Source organism: Anopheles arabiensis, chromosome 2 (genome assembly GCF_016920715.1).
Source record: "Anopheles arabiensis isolate DONGOLA chromosome 2, AaraD3, whole genome shotgun sequence".
Classification (NCBI taxonomy): Eukaryota; Metazoa; Arthropoda; class Insecta; order Diptera; family Culicidae; genus Anopheles; species Anopheles arabiensis.
Genome location: NC_053517.1, coordinates 4100805 through 4122985, shown reverse-complemented (window position 1 = coordinate 4122985; position 22181 = coordinate 4100805). Strand labels below are relative to the sequence as shown.

Genomic DNA, 22181 nt, shown 5'->3' with positions numbered 1-22181 from the left:
TACGCTGCACGCCCCAAAAAAAGGGGAAACGAAACGGGACAGGAAGCGGTATGAATTTATTATTTCACAATTTGTCACCATCCTCACCAGTGCTCCTCCTCCTCGTGTTCCAACCACAACAGATTGGGGTTGGTTCGTGCACCGTTCGCGCGTTCGGTGCCGCAGGAAGTTCAAGGTTGTCATACGGCGGTGTACCGGTGCATTGACACATTGCTTGTTGGGTGCCTTAGAACGGCGATCGTGTGCCGTTGGATGTGCGAGTGAAGTGTCCCCTCATGTGTGTGTGTGTGTCATTTCTTCGTCCAAAAGGCTCCCCCACCACTCGAGATAAGCAGCAGTTTTTGTTGTTGTTTCTGTGCGTGTGTGTGTCTTTCTCTCCGTGCTGGACCACAAACTGGCTCAAAGTGGTTCCGCTGTCCGACCGACCAGGTGTAACCAGGCACCGGAAGAGGAATAACGCAAACAAACAAACGCAAACAACCGCAAACACCCATCGCCTGTGTTGAGGGTGGAGTACTTTTTGAATAAGTGAATTTATGCAGTGCTTTTACATACAAAGAAAGAGTAATGTGGCGTTGTCGTCGGCGTCGGCGTCGGCATTGCTGCTGGTACTCCACCCCCGGCACAAGTGGAGCTTCATTTGCATTCTGGCGCCTTTTTTGTGTTTGTGTTTGGAGCCGTCAAAAACACATATCGTCCAGCATTATAACGGGGCGCGAACCGGTGCGTGAGCAGAAACGTTGAAATGCAAATTGACGGGCTCATTTATGCAAGATAAATGGCTGGATTATCAGGTGATCTCAAGTTGTGATGAAAAGGCAGCAGTTTCGGTTGCCCCGTTACTATTCAAATCCTGCAGCAAACGATGAGCCGACGAATGAACGAATGGTGCTCGTGCGCGGTAACAAAGGCGAAGAAGATGCTGTTAAACACACACACACAATTGTGCAGAACAGTGCCAACAGTGTCCTTGGAGATCAAGAAGTGACAGCTCAGAGTAGCTATTACTGTAGCTAATTGATATTGAAAGGGAATTGCTATGTTAACTAGTGTAACGAAAAAGACTATCTATCCGAAGTTCAGTGATATTTACGTTAGAAATGAACATGCAAAAGCCCTACCCCAAGCGGCCCCCTCTCCCCACCGACCACACTATATTAGGTCCATTATAATCATTTTATTTTTACAGGATACTTGAAATACATTTTTAAAAAGTATTAACCGTAATACAGTTTCAATTAATCTGCAGCTAGTTTATACGCATTTTGTTTGTTGGGTTTTGTTTGTTTGTTTGTTTGTTTGTTCGCTTGCTGTAGGATTATTAATTTTGAATTAGTGTTCGGTAAGATGGGTTTGTTGGAAATTGTTTCTTTTATACCATTTTTTATACGAAATGTACCAAAAAAGCATTTTGTTCGCATATTCTCCCCCCTGTCCCTTTTCGCCTACCGGTCCTTTCCCTACCACTGCCCGTTGCGCGCTGTCCTGCTCCTTATCAGTAAATACATACTTGTGTGTAAATGTGTATCTGTGTGTGTGTGTATTTGATTAGTAGGTGTGAAAAGTGATGTTTCTTTTTTCAGTGCAGAGTGTGAAAAGCGAACCAATTGAATCACTAGCTGCTGTGGGTGATTAGTATAACGCATTACGTGCAATGGATTCTAAAACACAGACAAAGGGGTAGAATGTGTTGTAATTATGAGTTTTAAAACACTCAGGTCTCTAATTAAAATGCCGAATTATCACTGGGTCTGATTTTGTATTTGTGTGTCTTGTGTTTGTGATTGGGATTCTTACGAACTTCTGCTCGCTCGAATCCACACCATCATACGTATGTATATGTACAAACAGCTTTTGCCACGCCCACTGCCATCGCACGTGGCACCTTCGTCCTGTTGCTAGGAAACGTGGCGATCCCACTACCAACATGGCTGCGATCTACAGCGTGGCCAATGAAGCGAGAAAACAATCCGAACAAAATACTGTTGCCGCTTACAGTTACTTCTTACTACTGCTAAACCATCTCGGAGGGAGGGCAAGGAAGTGTGTACACGTTAAACTAGCGCAAAACATATTTAAAAACGAATCAACAAGCTGTTTTATATGCCACATCCATATGTGCATAATAGTATCTTTGTGTGTGAGTGTGTGTGTGTTTTTTTAGGAATTATGTCCTATTATATCGTTTTTGGCCGTTAATTTCGCATGGTTTTTCCACCCCCCTCGTTTTCTCGAGCATCCTCTAACGCGCCTTGTAGCTTGTTAGCTTGCTTCGAGTTGCGCACGTGCGCGCTCACGAAAAGCATATGCATGGAGGCGCATGGTGAACTGAATTGCAAGTTGCAACACACACACCCGAACACGCGCGACAACATCAACAACAACAACAACACGCAGATCGTTACGGAGATTGATAAAATCGCGAATGCCAATCAAAAGGGAGGCGCATTTAATACAAGGGAAGGAAACGAACAACGCAAATGTACAACACATTGTCGACGCAAGAGTTCAATGCACCATGCATAACGGTGTGTGTGTTTATGTGTGTGTGTAAATTGTGTCACATAACGCATCAACACCATCATCAGAGCCCATCATCAACATCACCGTACGAGACGTTTGGAGGGCTAATCTCACAGTTTGTTTCTTTTGAATGCAATGCAATTGCCGTTTTCATTCACCTTGGGGGTTTTTGGTTAGCAGATATTCAATAGCCGTTTTTTTTTTGGCCGACCACCACACACACACACACACCGAACAAGACCTCACACGAGTTGGAGCAAAGTTTCTAGAAGCAATGCCAACAATGGGCAAAATCCCCAGGATCCAATGCTCCCGTGGTTCGGTCACCTGTGCTCCGTCCGCATGTTGCAGCCTGTAGTGTGTGTGTGTGTACGTGTTGTGTATGGTCTGTATGTGTGTAATATGTAGGTGTGTACGACTGTGTGTTTATGTATATTCTATTTACAAATTTTCGAATTCATTTACGCTAAGAGTAATTTCTTTGTTTGTAGCCAAACTTAACTAGATAACATTTCGTAAACTTTTGCTTTTGCTTTCTCATCACCGTTCATCCATTATCCATCCATCCATGATGGGATATCCAGTGCATATATGCTTGCTCGGTGTGATGTGTTCGCCACCCTCCTCTCCTAATCTTCCTGCACTCCTTCCCCTTCCCATTGCACTTTGTTGCACCTCTTCCGCTCATTTCAGTCCCTCTCTGCAGGTGAAATATTCACGCCCTGGCGTGAAACAGTGCTAGGGCATTGAAAAGGATGTTTAAAATTGCCTTCGCTTCGGTGGCCTCAAGTAGTGAAATGGAGTGTGTATGTGAGAGCTTGTAAGAAAAGCGTACAACAAAATAATTTCAGAATCACAACAGAACGAGAAACGTTTAGCGTTTTACTTGCTAGCTTTACTTGCTTTCGTACTCCAATCCCTTCTCTGCAGCTACTGCCTAGATGTGGATGTGTTTGTGTGTATGCTTAGTAGTTACTTATTTGCGCAGAATTAATGGCAATAGTTTGGAGTTTTGTCTTTACCTTTTGACTTGTAGTTTTATACACACGTAGAGCTTTTTGTTTTGTTTTAAAAGACAACAAGAGATGGTATGGTAGAGTTTTTTTGTTTTTGTTTTACTTTCCCCTAATGGCCAATCATTGGGTTGGGTATCAATCGCTAGGGATAGCTAAGAGTTAGAGCGTGAGAAAGAGATGCTTTTACTGCTTTGTTGATCTTGTTCTAGTGTTGGTGGTTGTAAGTTTGTGTCGTGCCACTTTTGTCACCTGGTTCGTGTTCGCTCGTTTTTCCCATCATCATTGCCAAACGCCTTGCTTGAAGGAGCCAAGGAGCTAATCGCCCTCTCTCTCCCTCTCTCTTTCTCTTTCACACACATATTTTCTCACGGTTCGGAATTTGTGTATCATTTAGCTAGACATATCATTGTTCACGCTAGTAGCTCAACATTGCAAGAATAGGTGCCGAGATCGCACGATCGTTTGTGATCAATATACGTGCTGATCAACCAGCATATGCTGCTCGCTATACCGTAATGGATGGAAGGAAGATTGAAGATCCCTCTACCCGGGAAAGGTAGAAGGTACCAGTGGAAGAGAGTGTTTTGCGATAGAGGGAGCGTGTGAAGTCTTGAAGTTATGGTGGAAGAAAAGATCCAGTGATTGCATCCTTCAGTGGTAACAGTAACGTGTGGTGCTCCTGGAAGAGCTCCACGTGCTTTCTTCCTGCGCATTACAAACCATTTGCATTCTTAGGTACCACAGCCCTTCAGACTGCCCGCGAACGGGGTGTAAAGCAGTTGCGTCACTGGCTTACCGAAACTGTGTCTGTGTGTGAGTCTTCATTTTCCATTCCATACGATTCTCGCAGCACTTTCTTCTCCGCTTCTCATTCAATATTCTGCAATGTTGTGTGTGTGTCAAACAAACATATGCTGCTAGCATCCAATCATCATTACTACGGCTTTTACATTCATTCGATTGCTTCATAATTCCTCCTTCCTGCTCCCATCACGGGCCCTTATGCCTTCTTTTTATGCTTTTGCGGTTTCCTCCTTCCTCCGTCTCCGTCTTCTTGTATGTATTGTATTATCACAATTGTTTATTATTGCTGATGAATCTATTCAATCAACGTCATTTGTTCAAACGTAATAATGAGTGTATATACTTGAACGCGTGTCTTCTTGTTTGTGTGTGTGTGTGTGTGTATGGATGTTTTATGTTCTCAGTAGTGTGTTCGCAGTGTGTCGCGCCGTCTCTTAGTATTAAGCCCAGCAGAATTGGTATATGATAAAGTTTCTTCACTTTTCTTCACGCTTCCATCTTTTTCCTGACTTCTTGCTGGACCGCTCTGCCCATTGTCTGTCCTCCTCATCCTGCTCGTTACATATAGCCTTGGATTAATGTTTTTTTTTTGTTTTTCGCTTTTGCGTTTTTCTTCCATTGTAATTAATCGAACTTGTTTTCCCCTCCAATCGGTGAGATACCTCAATATAATATTGCAACCTTTATCATCTTTCATCGCGCACTCCATTCGGCTCACACGGCAGCGCAGAAGCATTGCGTATCACTTGCGTGCGTGCGCTTATGCTTTTTGTCCAACACACACACACACATGTTTTGCTTATTATATTAGCTTTTGCTTTGCGATACAATTCACTTCGGTGTTTGGTTTGTTTTTCCCCCTTCTTCCCTTGGTTTTCCAATGCCTTTAGGGTGTGTGTGTGTGTGTGTGTGTGTGTGTGTAAATTTTCTTTCCGTGTTCCTTGTATGTGAGTGTGTATGTTTTGTATTACTTCTTTCTGCTCGCCTGATATGATGTAAACGTGTCCATTGCACATTTACTCGCTCTCTTTGTTTGCTAAGTAAATAATGTTTTCATTAATAATGTATAATAAGTTTGTATATTTATATTTATTATTAAAGTACGCATTGCCTTTAAGGTTTAGTAATTTCATTTGCCCCCGTTTTTACTGTTCCGACCTTTTTTTGTTTTATGTTTTTTTTTTGTGACTGGTTTCTGTACCGTCTTATGCACTTCTTCCCATTGCTTACACACACACACGCTTGGGGTAGCTTTGGAATATTTTTGTATGTGTGTATTTTTTTCTCTTTCTTCTGTAAGTTTGTTTGTTACTTATTTCATTGAGATTGAAGCTGTATATCGAGATAAAAATTGCTTGCAAACTAGTCCCCGGACAGTGCGCGTCCGTCATATCAGGAAAATAAATCACTTTCACTGTTGTTTTTTTCTTCTTCTTCTTGTTCCGTTCCTATCTTGGGACGATTTGTAATGGGGTGGCAGGTAAATAGGCCTACACAACCCACCGCGCCAACTGTTCCGCGTCCGGTTTTGGAAATTGTCTTTGCGTTTTGTTTGCGAGACCCTTCCTCCTTAGGGTTGGAGGAGAGTTGAGATTAGTTTGCCCTAAATGCCTGTGGCTTGCTCGTACACTAGTACACTCTCTGTGTATGTGTGTGTGTGTGTGTGCGTGAGTGCTGGGAACTACGTTACAAGATTGATCGGACAATTGGTGGCCATCTATGGCCAAAGTCGCTAGAAATAGTCAAATGCATATGGTTCGCAATGAGAACGTTTCAAAATAAGCTACCAACACTATGATCAAATTCAAACGGCGCAAAGTAAATGCATACTTATGCTACCACCCAATGCACCGCTGGGTTCGCTGTTCCAGCTTCTGATCAAGTCTACCCTCTTTGCTAGCGAATGGCGAACAGAAAGCGCACTACACGCTGGCCGTTAGCGAATGCAATTACGCTTTACTTTATGTAACACTATGTAACGCCTTCAGGTTTAGCTAGCGTATATTAGAAGCAATTATGTTCACGAGGTTAACAAACGAATTAAAAACACTGTTTTGTCCTCTGTGGCGTTTGACGCCCCAAACGCTGGACAAACGGCTAGAGACACGAAGAGTGAGTGAGTGAGTGAGGCGAACCGAATTCTCTGTATCACGGGTTCGAACAAACAGGTGGTGGTTCGAGCTTTTCGTTGCAACTTTCATCCAAAAGCGCACTTCTGCTGCATCCCCACATCGAATGATGATATGGTTCGATGCATCTCGCGACTGGGTGTAAAAGTGCTGTTGCTTTGTCTCGGTGGGAGGAAAAAGGGAACCACTCAAACCACTGCGCGTGTGTGCTTAGGTTCAGTTACTCAAACAAGCGAAGGTAGCTCTATATTCAGCTGTCTGCTTCGTGCCGTAGCCGTTGTTAAATGCCCTAAAAGCAAAAAGATACAGCCGTAACAATGGACTATGGGAAGCATATACCCACCTACTATAACACGCTTCAAATGCACTACTAACGAAACGAAGTATGTAAATGATCCAAACCAGGATCTCATCATCGCTTCGGGGTCGGCACATTACACACACACACACAAAAGACAGACGCATCTCACGCGTTCTACAACACACGGGGACAGCAAAAAGAAAACTGGCCAACCCGTTGGGCATGTAAGAAACGAACGGGAAGGAAGGGGGAAACAGATTTTTATCCTATCCTACTGTGAGCTAAAACAAGCATGATTAACCTACACCGTTGCCACCTTCAGTGGCGAACAACGAGAACGATCGTGCTGCTGCGTGATCGCTCGCAATGCACCCTCTCTCTCTCTCTCTCTCTCTATCTTTCCCTCCTTCAACAACGAGTTAAAAACGCACGCATGAAGAACGGTGGTGGAACGCAAGGACAGGATACTTTGGTCCCGGTAGCCTACAGAAGATGGAAAATCAATAAAATCATACACAGAGATGTGTGTGTGTGTGAGTATGTGTGGGGGCGCGGGTGTATGAGTGTGCGTATGTCTAAAGGAACCTAAACGCAAAACTGCACAACCTAATGAAACCTAAGAGTATCGTTGTAACATTTTCTTTCTTCGCTCCTGCTGTTTGCGCTGTTAGCTGCGCCTCCTGCTATACTCGTGTCCTGCGCCGTGTCTTCGCTGTAATGTAAGAGGGGGTACGTGTGTGTGTGTATGTTTGTAGCGGTGTAAATTCACGCGCTGCTCCGTTTACGCCAGATGCCTCAATTATCCTTGCTTAAGCCTAAAGCGTTTCGCTTACACTAATCCAGCAAGCCGGTGGCGCTGATTCACACGCATACACATTTTTGATTCCTTGCCTGTGTTCTCGCTTGCCGCGCTTGCCATATTACACCCCATTTAAATGCGAGAAGCAGTCTAACGTCCGGTTGAAAGAGTTTTCCTTCCCACCATACAATTGCTCCTGTGTGTGTTTATGTGTGTGTGTTGTGTATATGTTTTCATGTCCACTGATCGAACCCCCGCTTTGCTGTAAAACTCAAACTCAATAGGTGGATTTCGTGGTTATTCTCAAGCGCACCTGCCGTGGGTTGGCGGTCGCACTTTCCAGCTGCGAACAAAACTGCACATCATCAGTAACGAGAACAAAAACCAACCAAGTTTACACTGTTCAGTTCCTGCCCGCCCGCGTTGTCTGTGACGTCTAACATCCATCCATCGCAACGGTTACACCGCCTTCGAGTGAGTTGGGTTGTGTGTAAACAGCTTACTTCAGCAGATCGTGAGCCCGTTCGTTAGCAGCCGCTATCCTGGTGGCGTTGGAATCTCCCTACGGAAGTTGATAGCAGACAGTAGGGTAGGGGGGTCAGATCAGTCACGCACACGGTGTCGTTGGGGAGTAGGTAAGTAGCAAATAGAGGTGTTATTATTGATTCGGTGTGGTTTAAAAATTGGAATAAAGGTGAGGTATATTCGAAAAATCAATTCGTTTACAATATATTCGACTAGCTTGGCGGTAGATCTTACACTACACAATCAAAAGTTACGGTGGAAAGTTGGGGATCGCTTGTTGGAAAAGTAAAAGGCATAAGAGGCCGTAAAGTTAAAAAGAGTAAGGAATTAGAGGAAGTAAAAATAAAACTAGCAGGCAATTATTTGTTTCGAGTTTTGCTCATTGCTCCATCCCATCGTGACCAAATAATAGATCATCAGCAAAGCATTATCTTCTTGTTCGCAGTTGTTCGCAAACCAATCGACAACCGTTCTCCGGATGACACGAAATAATTGCCTGCACAGTTTGCTGCTATCAAAAAGTACAAAACCAAAGTACAATTGCGCACAAAATGGAACGCAACAAATGTTTTTGAACCAAATAGGAGTAAGAGAGTATTGTAAAACAATGTAAGAAAGAGATTAAATAAAAGCAGTGATCAGATTATTTTACTGTTTCATAATCAATGTTTTATTCTTTAATGTCTTTGTGTGAGTCATATTTCCTGTTCTGTTCTGTTCTGTTCTATTCTGTGGCATATATAGTATATAATAATATCACATCCTACATACATAATAAGTATTATAAAAAAAAAAACGAATTGACATAAAGGAAAACTTAACGCTTAGTGAATATATTCCATTACACGCATAAGTAGTAAGTATCGGAAACTAATAATTGAACATACATTTATATTATATAGATAAAGAGAGTGAGAAAGAGTGAGAGAGAGAGAGAGAAAGAAGTAAGAAAAACTACCAACTTACATTTGTTCGTCTGTGTTCGTTTCGATATCCGAAATGGAGGAGGTAAAATAATAACGATAACCATACAAGTATATGTATATATATGTATAGATAGAGGTGTGTATATTGTATATATGCACTGCTATATATATACTCGGTACCCTTTTTATTTGAGAAGCGAGTGCGCTTTTTCATTGGCCGCCTTTATCCTGTCCTCATTTGATCCGCCCTAGATTGTTGGAAGAGCATTAAAATAACGATCATGTCACATGCATAAACATAAACATAGGTATTTATATAGTATAGAGTATAGTATAGAATGAAAGAGTAAGAGGAGAAGGAGGAGTAGGAGGAGGAGGAGTAAGAGCAATTGATTCTCAATCAGATTATTTTCATTGCAACTGGTACGCGCGATGCAAAAGGGTGGGGAATGGACAAGTAGCAGTGAAAGAGGGACGGAACGGAACGCTGAAACTAACGCAAGGAAACGCTTGGAAACAACACAACGCATGAATTAAGTAAGAAGGGATGATGAGTTGAGGTGCGCACAATACCAGTTCCTCTCACGCTCTCTAAAGCAGCGGGCGTGAGATTGGAGCACGCGAGCAAACGGAAATCATAAAACTAAACCTAGACAAAAACCAAACACAAGCAGCGGGAGCAACAGGGTAAGACTGTTCCTCCATGTCATTCGAGGGTCTAAAAACGAGCTTAATATAAAACGAAACGAATCACACGAGTGTTCGAACCTGCGCGCATTAAATAGCGAAGAAATAAAGAAGCTAATGCTTGGAATACTGTTAACGCAAGGAGCAGAAACCAAATACCACACGAGTTTGATGACACGTTGAGCTGATTTTTACATTCTCTTGCATTTTATAGGAACGACAAGGCGAATGTTACTAACAGTAACATTCGACCTAGCATTTCTCAGCCGATCCAATCAAGCAGGGAAACGCTTCGCATAGCAGCAGTGTATTTAAAGCAATGTGCATTCCCCGCCAAAGCCATCCTCCTGTGAGCTGTGCCGCTTCGGACACAGGATGCTTCTTCAGTTCGTGGACAAAAAAAAACGCGAGCGAAAAGCATGGTAGCTGTGGATCGCATCCCGGGGTTCATCAGCGTTCTTATTACAGCAGGTACCGCTCTTGGAAAGCGATTGCAAAGCATAAACGTAACGACATGTAACACGTGAAACGAAACGAATACGATAAGGAAAATATATAGTTAGACAAACACAAAACAGACAAAAGTAGATATATACGCTAACAACATCTGGGTTTTTGGGATATATCGGATTGTTTTCCGTCCGATCCATGTCGGGGACGGGGGGCCGTGTTACACATTTAGCTGCCGTCCTCGATTTACAGGCTCAGGGAGCGGAGCGTTAGAAAACAACAGAATGATCAACATTGGCACATATAAAAGTGTGGGCTCTACCTACCAAACGGATTATATATGAATGGGTACTTTTATAACGATACTTACTCCCATTTTCATAAGACACTTGTTGTTGGGTAACAAATTTCACCATACTCTACCGTTTGGCTATGAAGGCACGCTAATCTTGGTGGACCCGGGAGAGCCGGGGCGTGGGGAGGGGGGGGGAAAGCCGGGAAGCGGAAACGATCAGACACACACACACCGTAGTGTTTGACGTACTGGTGGCTACAATTTCGCACACCCTAGCGGTGTTGACAATAACAACAGCACACCAGTCCGCGGGAGCTAAATTCTTTTTTCTTTAGCTAGAAACTGGTTAAGCTATCATATAAACATTGTTTGATATAAAACAAAAGCAAATCGAAAATACGTCAAATGCTACGGTGGTTGTCTTTTGCGTCAAAAAACGTTATGGCTAAACGGAGCCACGGCAAGCAACAATTAGATCGCTTTCGGTTTTTGTTCGATACAAAACCGATACATTCAACACATCATTCCATCGTCACAGTCCGTGAGGTTTCGGTGGCAGAGGAGTGGCATATATGGAACATTTAAACACTGGCGTATTGCTTTTTTTATATCAGGTTAGGTATTAAACAAAACAAGAACAACACAAATCAGCTAGCGAACAGGGATAGCGAGAGGGTAGTTAGTTAGAGGCGCTAGAGAAGAGAAGGTTGATTATGTATAAATCGTAATATGGTACAAAATCATAAAAAAGCATCTAACAAAGTCAAGCCCTTCCTTTATGGGGGTATATCTATGTATATGTATATACGGTTAAAGTATTCCTGTTCAGCGTGTGGGGAGCTACTACTTCTAACAAGTAGATAAACATTGATCCATATTCGTTGGCTGTTCGTTTTAGGGCATATTTTGCCTCAGTATGAGTGTGTGTCAAGTATCCATCATAGGTATTCTTTAAACACAATTTAAAGAAGGAAAAAACAACAAATTCTAATTCTAAACTGAAAACGGAAAGGACCAGAGAAGAAATTTTGGCATTTTGAATTTTGAATGTTTGAAAATGTGCTTCCATTCTGTTTTTCACCCCACAACAACCAATTGAGAGAACGCAACAGCATCGAATCAGCTCATTTCCGTTTAACATTTAAACACAACTCTGTAAAGGTTTGCACCCTTGCGTTTGCGTGTGTGAGTGTGAACAATAGCGCGTACGCTCTACGTCTTGGAAAGCTACACAAACATTTACTAACACACTGTGAGAGGTTTATTAGGCGGATAGAAAATGAAAGATATATAGATATAGACAGAGAAATGGCAAAAACAGACACGATAAAGACGCTAGACAAACACAAAACGTAAAACGGAAGACACAGCAGACAGTGGACGGTAGTGCCCGCTGCTGGGGCAGAGGCTGTACTGTTTCTTTTCTGGGTGATTTGTTTCGTAGTAGAGTTTTTCGTTGTTCGAAAGCACAGGAAGTAGTTGTAGGTGTCGTGTGTGCGTGTGTGCGTGTGTCTAGAACAAACAACAACCGGACACAACAGTAGTATTACACAGAGACCACAACAGCGCGTTTCAACGACAGAACATAGATATTTCTTCGCTACCGCAAGACGAACAAAACTAGAGACAAAAACCAACATAGAAAACAAACGGGGGAAAAAAACTAGACAACATAGGCACAAACAATTACGATTAAATATCGAAAAAGGAATCTAATCCAGAGTGAACGAAGAGGGAATTAAACGAAGAAAGGAAAGAAACCCGTAAGAAACAGCGGTCGCCATTTCTTGCGCCGAAAGAAAAAACACAACACTAGAAGAATGCGCAAGCAGAACCGCTGTTAGATTAAGTTATGTTGTGGTTTTTTTCTCCTTAATGTTTTATATGTTTTTTTTTGGATTTGTATTGCTGTATTTGCAAATGTACTGCAGTAGAGTGGTGGTGGTGGTGGTGGTGGTATTGATGTTTGGTTGTTAAGTTTGGCCAGAAACAAAACACGAACATATCGGAACGGAAAACGCAAACTTAAAAATCGAACCAGAGCTAATGGGGACAAAACTGAATATGCATGTGTGTAACGATGTAATAATCTGATCAAAAAACTAAGAAAGTCCATTCGGCTAATGTAGAGAGCAAGTAGTAGTATACATAAGTAGAAGGGTTGGAGCAGGAGAATATGTCTGGGCAGACAGTGTGGCGGAGGCGGCGGCAGCATTTGCCACCCCGTTTCATTCTCGTTTCGTTTGCACTTTCTCTCACGTACTCTCTCCTCCACTCACTGCACTGAGTGCGCAGATCGGAGCAGTAGCGCAGCGACGTACGATCGGACGGAGCAGTAGCCGTCCGCGCCGCCCACTGGCGGCCGTGCGCGGCGAGAGAAAGAAGCCAACGAGCGGAGCGAAACAGGACACTTACCTTGCGATTGATTCTGTCGATCTGTCTGTTCTGGTTCTCCAGCTCGGAGCCCATATCGAGCGCCATGTTTCGCAGATTACCGATCATCGTGTTCACCTGGCCCATGTTCTCCTCCATCTCATCTTCCCGGGCGTCGTTCGTGATCCTGCGCGGGGAATACGGGGAATGGAGATTACATCATGGCGCATTACAGCAGGTAGACGGACACACTCCGCCTCTTACCTTCCGATGTAGCCAGCCTGCGGGCCCAATCCGTTGCGATCGTCCATCACTCGCTGGGGCTGGTTGTTTACCACCTTGCCGTCATCGTTGCCCTTCCAGGTACCGTCGTCCTCTTTGAAGGATGCACTCCTGCAGACGGGACAGACAAACGGTGTTTAAAGACGACTCCGCAACCTCCAGACTCCAGGATATTCACCCAGAGGGGGGGGGGATCCTCTGATTCCACTTACTTGTTGCACGGTAAGACACAGATACCGCAGCATTTTTCCATGCCGCTCAGATTCTTTTCAGCCTCACGCATGTCGGCATTGATCTGGTCCATGCCCTCCTCGATTCGGTCCAGTTGTTCTGTGGTGTTTTAGATAGGATTTGTGTTTTGGCATTTCGTTCGACAACATACAGAGAGAGAGAGATCGGTGTGCGCGGAGAGCACCAAACATAAACCACACACACACACACAGAGGGGGTATGGACAGGATGGAGTGGGAAAGACAGTGATGCACAGAGAGAAAGAGGGAAAGAGAGAGAGAAAGAGCCAATTATATTTTGTAGATTGAACGACGGATGGATGGGTACGACACAATCATGACCACGCGATTCATGTAACACAACGAATTATCGGGGATTAGTGATAAGTGATCTGCTGGAGAGTGGTGAGTGGGAGTTATGAAATGCAGTAAGTAGTGTATATGACTGTAGGTGAGAGATTTGGATGGTGATTTGGTTGGATCGAAAACCGGACAGGTTAGAGAGATGTGTGTTTGGAAGTTTCTGTTTGTTGTGGGGGTATAGTAGTGGGTGAATAATATTGTGCATTCGAATAGAATGGTGAGCCGGTAAGTAGTACTCTGCTGACGATCGTGACGAAAACAGAGGGAATAAGGATCGACAGAGCGCGATGTATGAAATGATGAAACAATACGTCAAAACAGTTGAACGTGATAGCAGAAATAAACTAACGTGTGTGAGAGAGTTAGAGGTTTAGTAGTGATGATAGTAACAGTATTAGTAGTAGGTAGAATATAATAAAAAACAGTACTATGTAGCGGTAATAAGTAGTAGTATTGAAAGGTTCAAAAAGGTAAATAACATTAGTTGTATGTCATGCAACGTTCTACACTCTCGGAACATAAAACAAAAAACACAACGGAAAACGGTAACAAATACGGAAGTAGAGAATGGGATTTTTAAACAAAAAAATAACATACTTCAACCGAAATTCAATTGAAAGCTAGCTTTGAGAAGGGGATGAGGTTCATATATCTGGCAGCATAATTCATTAAGGCAGTCCGAGCAGAAAGAAGTCATTCAAAACTAATAACCGTTTAAAGGAAAATAACAATGTAAATACTATTTTTTCTGTAACAAATGTGAATGAAATCTACAAACACAATAATGTGTGTGTTTAAACGCTTCGCCGTCATTAAAACGCCAATCGGTTGATAACAAAACGAACAGAAAAAGTGCCGCTTGGGACTAAAGGATTTAATTTCAATAGAAAAGTAACGAACTAAGCAACGTTTTAGAGGGAAATAAACGAAACTAAAAACTGAAACCTATTACCGTGAATACGTAACGCTGTATTAATTCAATCGTGAAACAAAAATCAACAAAAACTAAAGAACAATAACTCAAACTTTGACGCGTTACACGCGCGTACTCGCGCAATTTTACGGCGAAACAAAAAGAAACGAAAACAGATTACGGATACGGAAAATAGCAATTAGAAGTACACTAGTCGCCGCTTGATTCGGGTGGTTTTGATGTTTTGCATTATAATAATACCTGTTTGTTGTGTTGTTTTATTGATGCAGATGCAGAGTTTTAGAGAGTGATAAGTGCTGTGCTCATTGGTACGTTTGTTTGTTTCCGATTGGTAAGTACTTGTAAGTATGTTTCAGTAGTGGGTGAATCATCGTTAGTAGTTGCTGAGGTTTTTTTTTGTTTCGTTAGTTGGTTTCTTTGGTGGATTTTGTGATATTTTCTTGGCTGCCCCCCCTATACAATATGGCTTTGGGGAATTGCTACTTGGTTAGTTCGCGCATCTCTCATTTCCGTTTTGTGCCCCCGCGGCGCAAGCCGAGTTGCCGAGTTTGCCGAGTTGACTAAACTGTTACTGAGTTGTTCGAAGCGTTGAAATAAAACATACAGAGCTAAATGTGAGATTGTTTTTGTATGCTTGTACAAAGGTTGTGAATGGAGTGGCTTGTTAGGTTACCACAAGCCCATAACCACAAGTTTGCAGACAAATAAAATAGATTTTGCAAGCAGAGGTTAGTTTAGAGTTTTCTACCAACGTAAAAGTATGATATCTCTGTTACTGTAATATTAGCTGTATTAGGTTGTTTTTCGGTAGTGTGTACTGGATATTATATCTTTTTGTTGTTGTTAGTTAGTTATTGAGATTGATATTGAGATTTGGTCTTGCTAACTCAACAGTGGATAAAGCTTACCTCCTTGTTCATCCAGCATTACGATGGTTCGCATTCCCACCTCAGTGCTCTAGATCAGAAAATATCACAAATATCAACTTAGCATCTCAGTCTCTCAGGGTTTTTGTTACTAAATAGTGCGACAATCTGTCGCGCAAATGCGATTCTTACGTGGTACAAGAGCATTTATCTTAAACTTATTGCTTATTTAGTAACATTGAGCAAGCGCGCTTGTTGCCGCTCTTTTTTCTCTTCGCCACGATGCTCCGTATCAAACAAACGCCTCAGAGATCGATCATTAAACTACGATACCCAGTCATGTCAATCAGAGTGCCTTTAAATCGTACGTAGTGGTTAAAAAATTGCATTGTTTTTTAATCGTTATCGTTATCCTAGTTCAAAACGACAAGCCATCCGACGCTGGCTATACTTATTGCAAACAACATCAAACGTATACACTACTACTATGCAACCCCTGCCAGTTCCCATTTTTTGTTTGAGCATTGAGCACGGTACCACAATTTATAGCCTAACGCTGTCTCCTACTAGCAGCGTCCCGCGTTTTACTTGTTTGTTGGATTTCCACAACACACAGCAGCACGAAAACACTCACGATGTCAAAAATAAATCATAATCGATAAAACCTTAACCAGTTCATGTCGAGTAAGGACATATGGAACATAAGAATAGATATAGAGAAGAAAAATCACAGTACACTGAATACGAGAAGCGGTCCTACGCACGAGGCAAACAGACTTAAATGAAACTGTAACATGAAGTAACACAAACGAAAACAAGTAAGAACTCAAAACAACGAAACAGTGGCAGCAGTGAATTGGAAGTTTGTTACATAGTGAAAACTAGCATTGAAGATGGGTAGTGAATTAACGAAGTAGTAGTAGTAGTGGAGGTCAAATATACAAGCGCTCCCACAAGAGAGCGAAAACGAGAAGGTAAGCGACGAGTTCAAGAGAAGTGCACTACAGATCATGATAAGAGATTACAGTAAGCAGCTAAGTAAGCGGGTGGTAATATAGGTGCGTATGCATCTGTATCGTGTAAGGAGCGCTAGGTGTGAGCAAAAGTGAATAAAAAAGAGAAAAGGGTAGATTATACAAAAAACTGAGTTCCATGAATGTGCTAATAAAGGTGGTAGTAGAGATGCTAATTTGCTATTTGCCGACAAAATAGTACAGCTGGAAATTGAAATGAGCTTAAATCTTAATTTTACGGAATGTGTTGGTGCTTTGGAGAATGGGAGGAACATTGCTATCGGGACGTTAACGTTTGCAGCATCTTTCATCGGTGGAAGACGCGAATAAACGAAAAAAGGGAATATCACATCATGAGAATACATTTGAGGGAAGTAAAACTGCAACATTGAAACGGATAAAACGGATGTGAAGGAAAGGTAATGTGTGTGTGTGTGTTGTTTAATGTAGGTAATGTGGGCTGTTATTTTACGAGGATGAAAAACCCAAAACAAAACAAAAAGAAACGAGTGTGGAAGTTTGGATGTGATGTGATTCGAAATGAAGGATTGTTGAATTGTCAATGTACGATCAATATTTGGCACATTGTTTGATTATTTTTTTGTGATTTGTTTTCTTATTGGTTGCATTCCGAAGGATTACAATATAATAGAGATTATGTATAGAATGTGTCCAATGATATGATGACTCACCTCCCTGATCGTCAAGGGCCACCAGGGTTCGAATCCCGGCTTCCTTGCTCTATTTTTGTATGGCGGCATTTGGAATAATCAGTAATAAGTGTAATTTGTTAATTGTTCTGCGTATACTGTAGTGCTGAGCGTTGCGTTTAGTTTGAATAGTTATGGGAGGAGGGCTTGTTCCGTTGATGTTACAAAACGTTACGAACAGATCATTTGCGCGTGCAGAGGATAGTGGACACGCTTTGAAGGCGCATCGTTCATTCGTTTCCTCCTGCAACGATCGATCTGTTGTTACGCATGTTTGGTATATAAATACTATTTTTGTAATAACAAAAGTTATAATACTAGTGGATTGGTTATTTTTCCTAATTGTAGTGGCAGTTTTTTGCTGGGTTTTTTTTTGTTCTTTGCCTGACGAACAGCAGCTGGCTATTTAAGGCTATTGCGTGGATAATCTCAAATCGATATGATACAACTTTCGCATGTTGTGTTTCCACGGTCGGCGTTTGGTGTCATGTCGATAAAACACGCGATGCAAATATCGCGACAAAATAACAGAAAACAAATCCAAACAAAAGTGGCAAAACACGGAACATAAATTCAACTCATACAGTCAACAATTATTATTAGTGTGCTTCGAAACACAGATTAAACGAGTAGAGGAAACAATTATCATATTGAAATAGTAGAGCTTTTTTAAACTCATAACAACAATGAGGATATATGGTAAGAAACTAAATTTAATTCATTTTATGTAAATATTATATATATAAGTATACACTATGCTGATTTGTACATATTATTTTTAGCAACTAATTTCATGTAAATATTATGTATTTGAACTTCTTCACAAGTTTGCTCCATTTGAGTGCTTGTAATAGTGTTAATGTTTAAGACAGGTAATGTGTATATTTTTTACTATTTAACACATTGCGTACAATTTATGCTAAATACGAAAATAATACATACATACATTCATTTCAATAAAGAAGAATAATAATAAAAACACATTAACTTAACCAAACACGAACGTAAGCTGTCTTTTACGACAAAAAAAATAAAAGAACTACAAACGAGCAAAGGATAAATATGCTCCAAACACAGATAAAGAAAATAACTTTCAACACAAATCTCGTTTTTTTAATGAGCACATCTATAGCACCGGCAGTAATAATTCAAACCTGCTAAATATTGTCCACAAAGAAGGTTCATAGATAAATAATAGATTTAGAAGTATTTAGAGCCACAAATGTGTGTTTTAGTTTATGGTTGAATTTATGTTCTACGTGAAGTGGAACAGTTTTGTAACTTCATAACACATTGAATAGAACATCCTTTTAGCGTCATAGGTTTCAATGTGTGGAATTAAAACGTTTACCGCTTCGTTTACGTATCCTGCGTACAACGGTAATGTAAACAAGTCATACTCATGCATCTGGATTTGTTTTTTTTTTTTATAAGAATGTTAGTATATTATAAAAGTAGCAGAATAGGAACAACAGTAATAGTGATAGGATTTGTTCAAACAGCTCTATTAGAAAAGAGATCAAAGTACAGAGAGCGATCCGACAAGAGTAAAATCAAACACAGCTAGAGAAGGCAAATAGAGAGTAGAAGAGTTGGAAGGTGATTCTCTGTTTTCAGGTTCATCCAGCCGTGGTTTTCAATCTGGAGGAGGAAAAGTCTTCAAACTTGTGATGTGGCGTAAAGAGTTTGTACGATCGAATGTTTGACGAAGTATTAGTCATTTAGGCATGCAACATAGATCGGGACATACAAACACACGCAGCCTCAACGAAAGAAAAATACGGACGTAAAGAAAATTACAAGTAGAAAACACACCAACAGAAAACATAGTTCGAACACAAACAAGAAATTAAATGTTTAATAAATCCTGCTCAATCTTTTTTTTTTCATTACAATATTAAAGGAAACTGGAGGAGAAACAATCGGTACTCGAGAATTGAGACCAGTAATTTAGCATTTAGCTATTCTTGCTCTAGACAAAGTAATTGTGTTTTACTAATGGGTTGCATTGAAGCTTGAGCAAGTTTTTTTTTCTTTTCTTTTTGCAAAAAACAAAAACACGGATTTTCGTCTTCCAAAAACTATCAAATCGCGACGCAATATAAACAAAATTGAATGTTTAATCATTGAGAATTGAAGTTTAACATTGATAATGGTTGTTCTTAACGCAAAACACAACATTTACTCTTACAAAAACACATTAACGCACTATTTTGACGCAGCGTCTTGCGAAAGATCAAACTAAGAAGAGTAACAAAAACACGTTCATGAACAAACTAAAGAACAATTAATGGACAATATGGCAGGCTTGGGTAAAAGGGCGTTTTAAATTGACATGACTTTCACGGGATTCATATCGATAACACAGTACTGAGGTGATCGAATCGATTGATCGATCGATCGATCGATCGGTCGCATTACCATGAGAGCAAAACATAGCATAACCAAACTAATACAGTTACAATTTTACTAGCTTTTGATGTTGTAAAACGAAACGATTCATCAAATAACACTATTTTACCGGACCACTTGTTAGGAGACGGTTTAAGCATCTTGCAGACCGATTAGAACGCTAGCGAAGAGCATGTCTCGATAGCTGGGGCGCTCTTCTACCGTAACCGGCACTAGTTTACTTTACGTAGACACCTCCCAAAGCGCGGAGTGGTAATGCCGTTCCTCTACCTAAATATTATTACTCATCCTCCATCATCATCATCATCATCATCATCGCGTTTCTAAAGGAGCTGCCACTAGTCTCAGAACCATAACGTACGTGATAATGCGACAAGACAAGGTAGTGGTTAACAAACAAAAGTAACAGATTGATCTTACCTCCTCACATAGTGCCAGCATACGGCGGGTACTGTCCAGAGACTATCGACGAAGGGCGGCAGGCGACGACAGTACATGAAAAAGCACAGAGAATGCACAGAGAGAAAATCGGGTTTCAGTAGCTTATCTCACAGTAGCCCAGCTTCGCCGGCAATGCCTTCGATTGCAGGTGAAGGATGCGTTTTTTTTTACGCTTTTGCCATACCTCATCGACCACCTGCTGCTGTTTCATTTGGAGCTCCTGCAGCTCGGTCTTTGGGACGGCTGCCCCATTCTCTGCGGGGGGTGCTGCTGCCGGCATTCTGTAAATGAGCAAGTGTACAAAAATCATGTTTCAATCAGCGGTGGTATCATCGCAACTGCCAGGAAGTGGGTTTTGGTTTAATTCTACCCCGCAGGGAGGAAATGAACTTTACCTACACCAACAGATAAATCAATTTCCCTAATGCGTCAACTTATGTCACTAATTATTCATTCGGTCACCTAATGCGTAATGGGTTGGATTAGGCGGCATGTTTCAAATAATCCATTGTTGTTGAAATTAAGATTGCTTTTAAATTGACCCATGATGGACGTTCAAGAAGGATCAGTTTCAATAGCTTTGTAAGCATAATATGCAAACAAAGACATCCTTCTCTTCATGCTACTCCCCGAGCGCCTTAACGCATCGTCGTTAAGACAAAAGGCAGGCAATTGCAGTAGGCGTATACCGACTGCGTGGGCCACTCGTTATTATCCTTCATCCGCAGGATACGCAATCTCGTCTGGTGAGCAAACAACAGCCCGTTTACTACGGTGCCGTTTGTATCAAACGCGCCATAGCTCCTGCTGCTTCAGCACGGGCAAAGGACGAAAATCGAGCATCATCAGCACATCTTTTGGATCTTTGGATGGGCGCCTTCGGATGAGGGTGTCTTTCGTGTGGTGTGCGTAGTACTCCCCAAAAAATCGATATCATAAGGTTTGATACGGCACAAAAAACAACAACCGGGAAGGGCCGATTTGAGTATGCGCCAAACACCAGCTTTATCTGTGGCGTAGCGTCGTTGCATTGGTCCCGCTCTTACGCCCGCACACTAAACGGCGTGTGTGTGTGTGTATGTGTCCCATCCTCGGCAACGCAGCGGACTGCGGTCTTCTCATCCTGTCTCGAGGATGCGATGGGGCGCTCGACGAGAGAAAAAAAGGACATAAATTAGCGCTGGGAATTGTCTCGAGCAGCTCCCTTTACACCAGCCCATCCCCGTCCCCGCCAATGGATGGCTCCTTTTTTTGCCCAAAAGTGAACCGAACTTGACCGTTCCAGATTGGAACACGGATGACGAGGTCCGCACTCGTCTCTTTAGACTTGACCCTGAAACGGTGTCACTGCTGCATTCGCGCGTGTATGTGTAGCGCGCGGCCACCCGCATAAGGACATGTGTGTGCCAAAACACACCAGCCACCCCAATTCTAGCATAGTGCTGCGCTCCGTGCGTGCGCCAAGAAAGGGCGTAGCACAACATCATACACCGTCGTACTGGGGAAAACTCTCCTCTCACAGCGGGCACACCTTCACCGCCCAAAAGAGAAGAAAAAAACGCACGCCCAAACAGAACGGTCGGAGTTTTCGCACACAGCCTCAGCCAATGATGATTTCATCTCGAACGCTTCAATTAACCCGTACGATACGTTTCTGAGTCACGGTACCCGTTGGGCTTGTCGGGGTGGGGGAGATCACAAATCATCACACGAATCAACACACATTCCACCAACGGGGTAGGCCCAAAGGTGTTCCTTCTCCCTGCTGCATCGATTTTTCGTTGCAGAAAGCCAGCCCCATGAAAGAAAAAGGAAACTACACTACGGTCGGCAACTGTTCACCAAATTACCTGGTTTAGTTTGGGGTGGTTACGAGGAGAGTTAAAGCGTTGAAGAGTTAACGAGCTGCTTCGGAAAGCGATCGACAGAGGTTTTGGAAAAGTTTGACGCAGACACAATTTTCACCTCTTGACTCCGGGAACGAATTTGCTTCTGCCTTTATCGGAATGACGTTTCGGTCAGTGCTGGCGAACGTTGGATGGGGTGGGGAGGGGGGAGGTTTGACACCTTCGTTAAGCTTCGACGGCAATGTTTCGTTAAAA

At 42.1% G+C, this 22181-nt stretch overlaps 1 protein-coding gene across 5 annotated transcripts; it reads right to left on the bottom strand.

The window, feature by feature from the left end:
• Positions 1 to 1157: 1157 nt before the first annotated feature.
• LOC120896845 (synaptosomal-associated protein 25) lies at positions 1158 to 22118 on the bottom strand. Of its 5 annotated transcripts, none has more exons than XR_005738468.1 (9): positions 21930 to 22113; positions 20264 to 20360; positions 20059 to 20100; positions 17209 to 17257; positions 13323 to 13440; positions 13093 to 13221; positions 12871 to 13015; positions 9064 to 9271; positions 1158 to 8134 (listed from the first exon to the last, which is right to left on the bottom strand). XR_005738468.1 is itself a non-coding variant. In XM_040301357.1 (8 exons), exons 2-8 carry the CDS (start codon positions 20357 to 20359, stop codon positions 8072 to 8074), a joined length of 642 nt encoding a protein of 213 aa, XP_040157291.1. In that variant the 5' UTR covers position 20360; positions 21930 to 22118; the 3' UTR covers positions 1158 to 8071. The 5 variants fall into 5 exon arrangements, 3 of the variants coding, with proteins under 3 accessions (XP_040157291.1, XP_040157283.1, XP_040157271.1); XR_005738467.1 differs by lacking the exon at positions 17209 to 17257 and adding an exon at positions 15546 to 15594 and having other exon boundaries at positions 21930 to 22112; XM_040301357.1 differs by lacking the exon at positions 9064 to 9271 and having other exon boundaries at positions 21930 to 22118.
• Between the last annotated feature and the right edge of the window lie 63 nt (positions 22119 to 22181).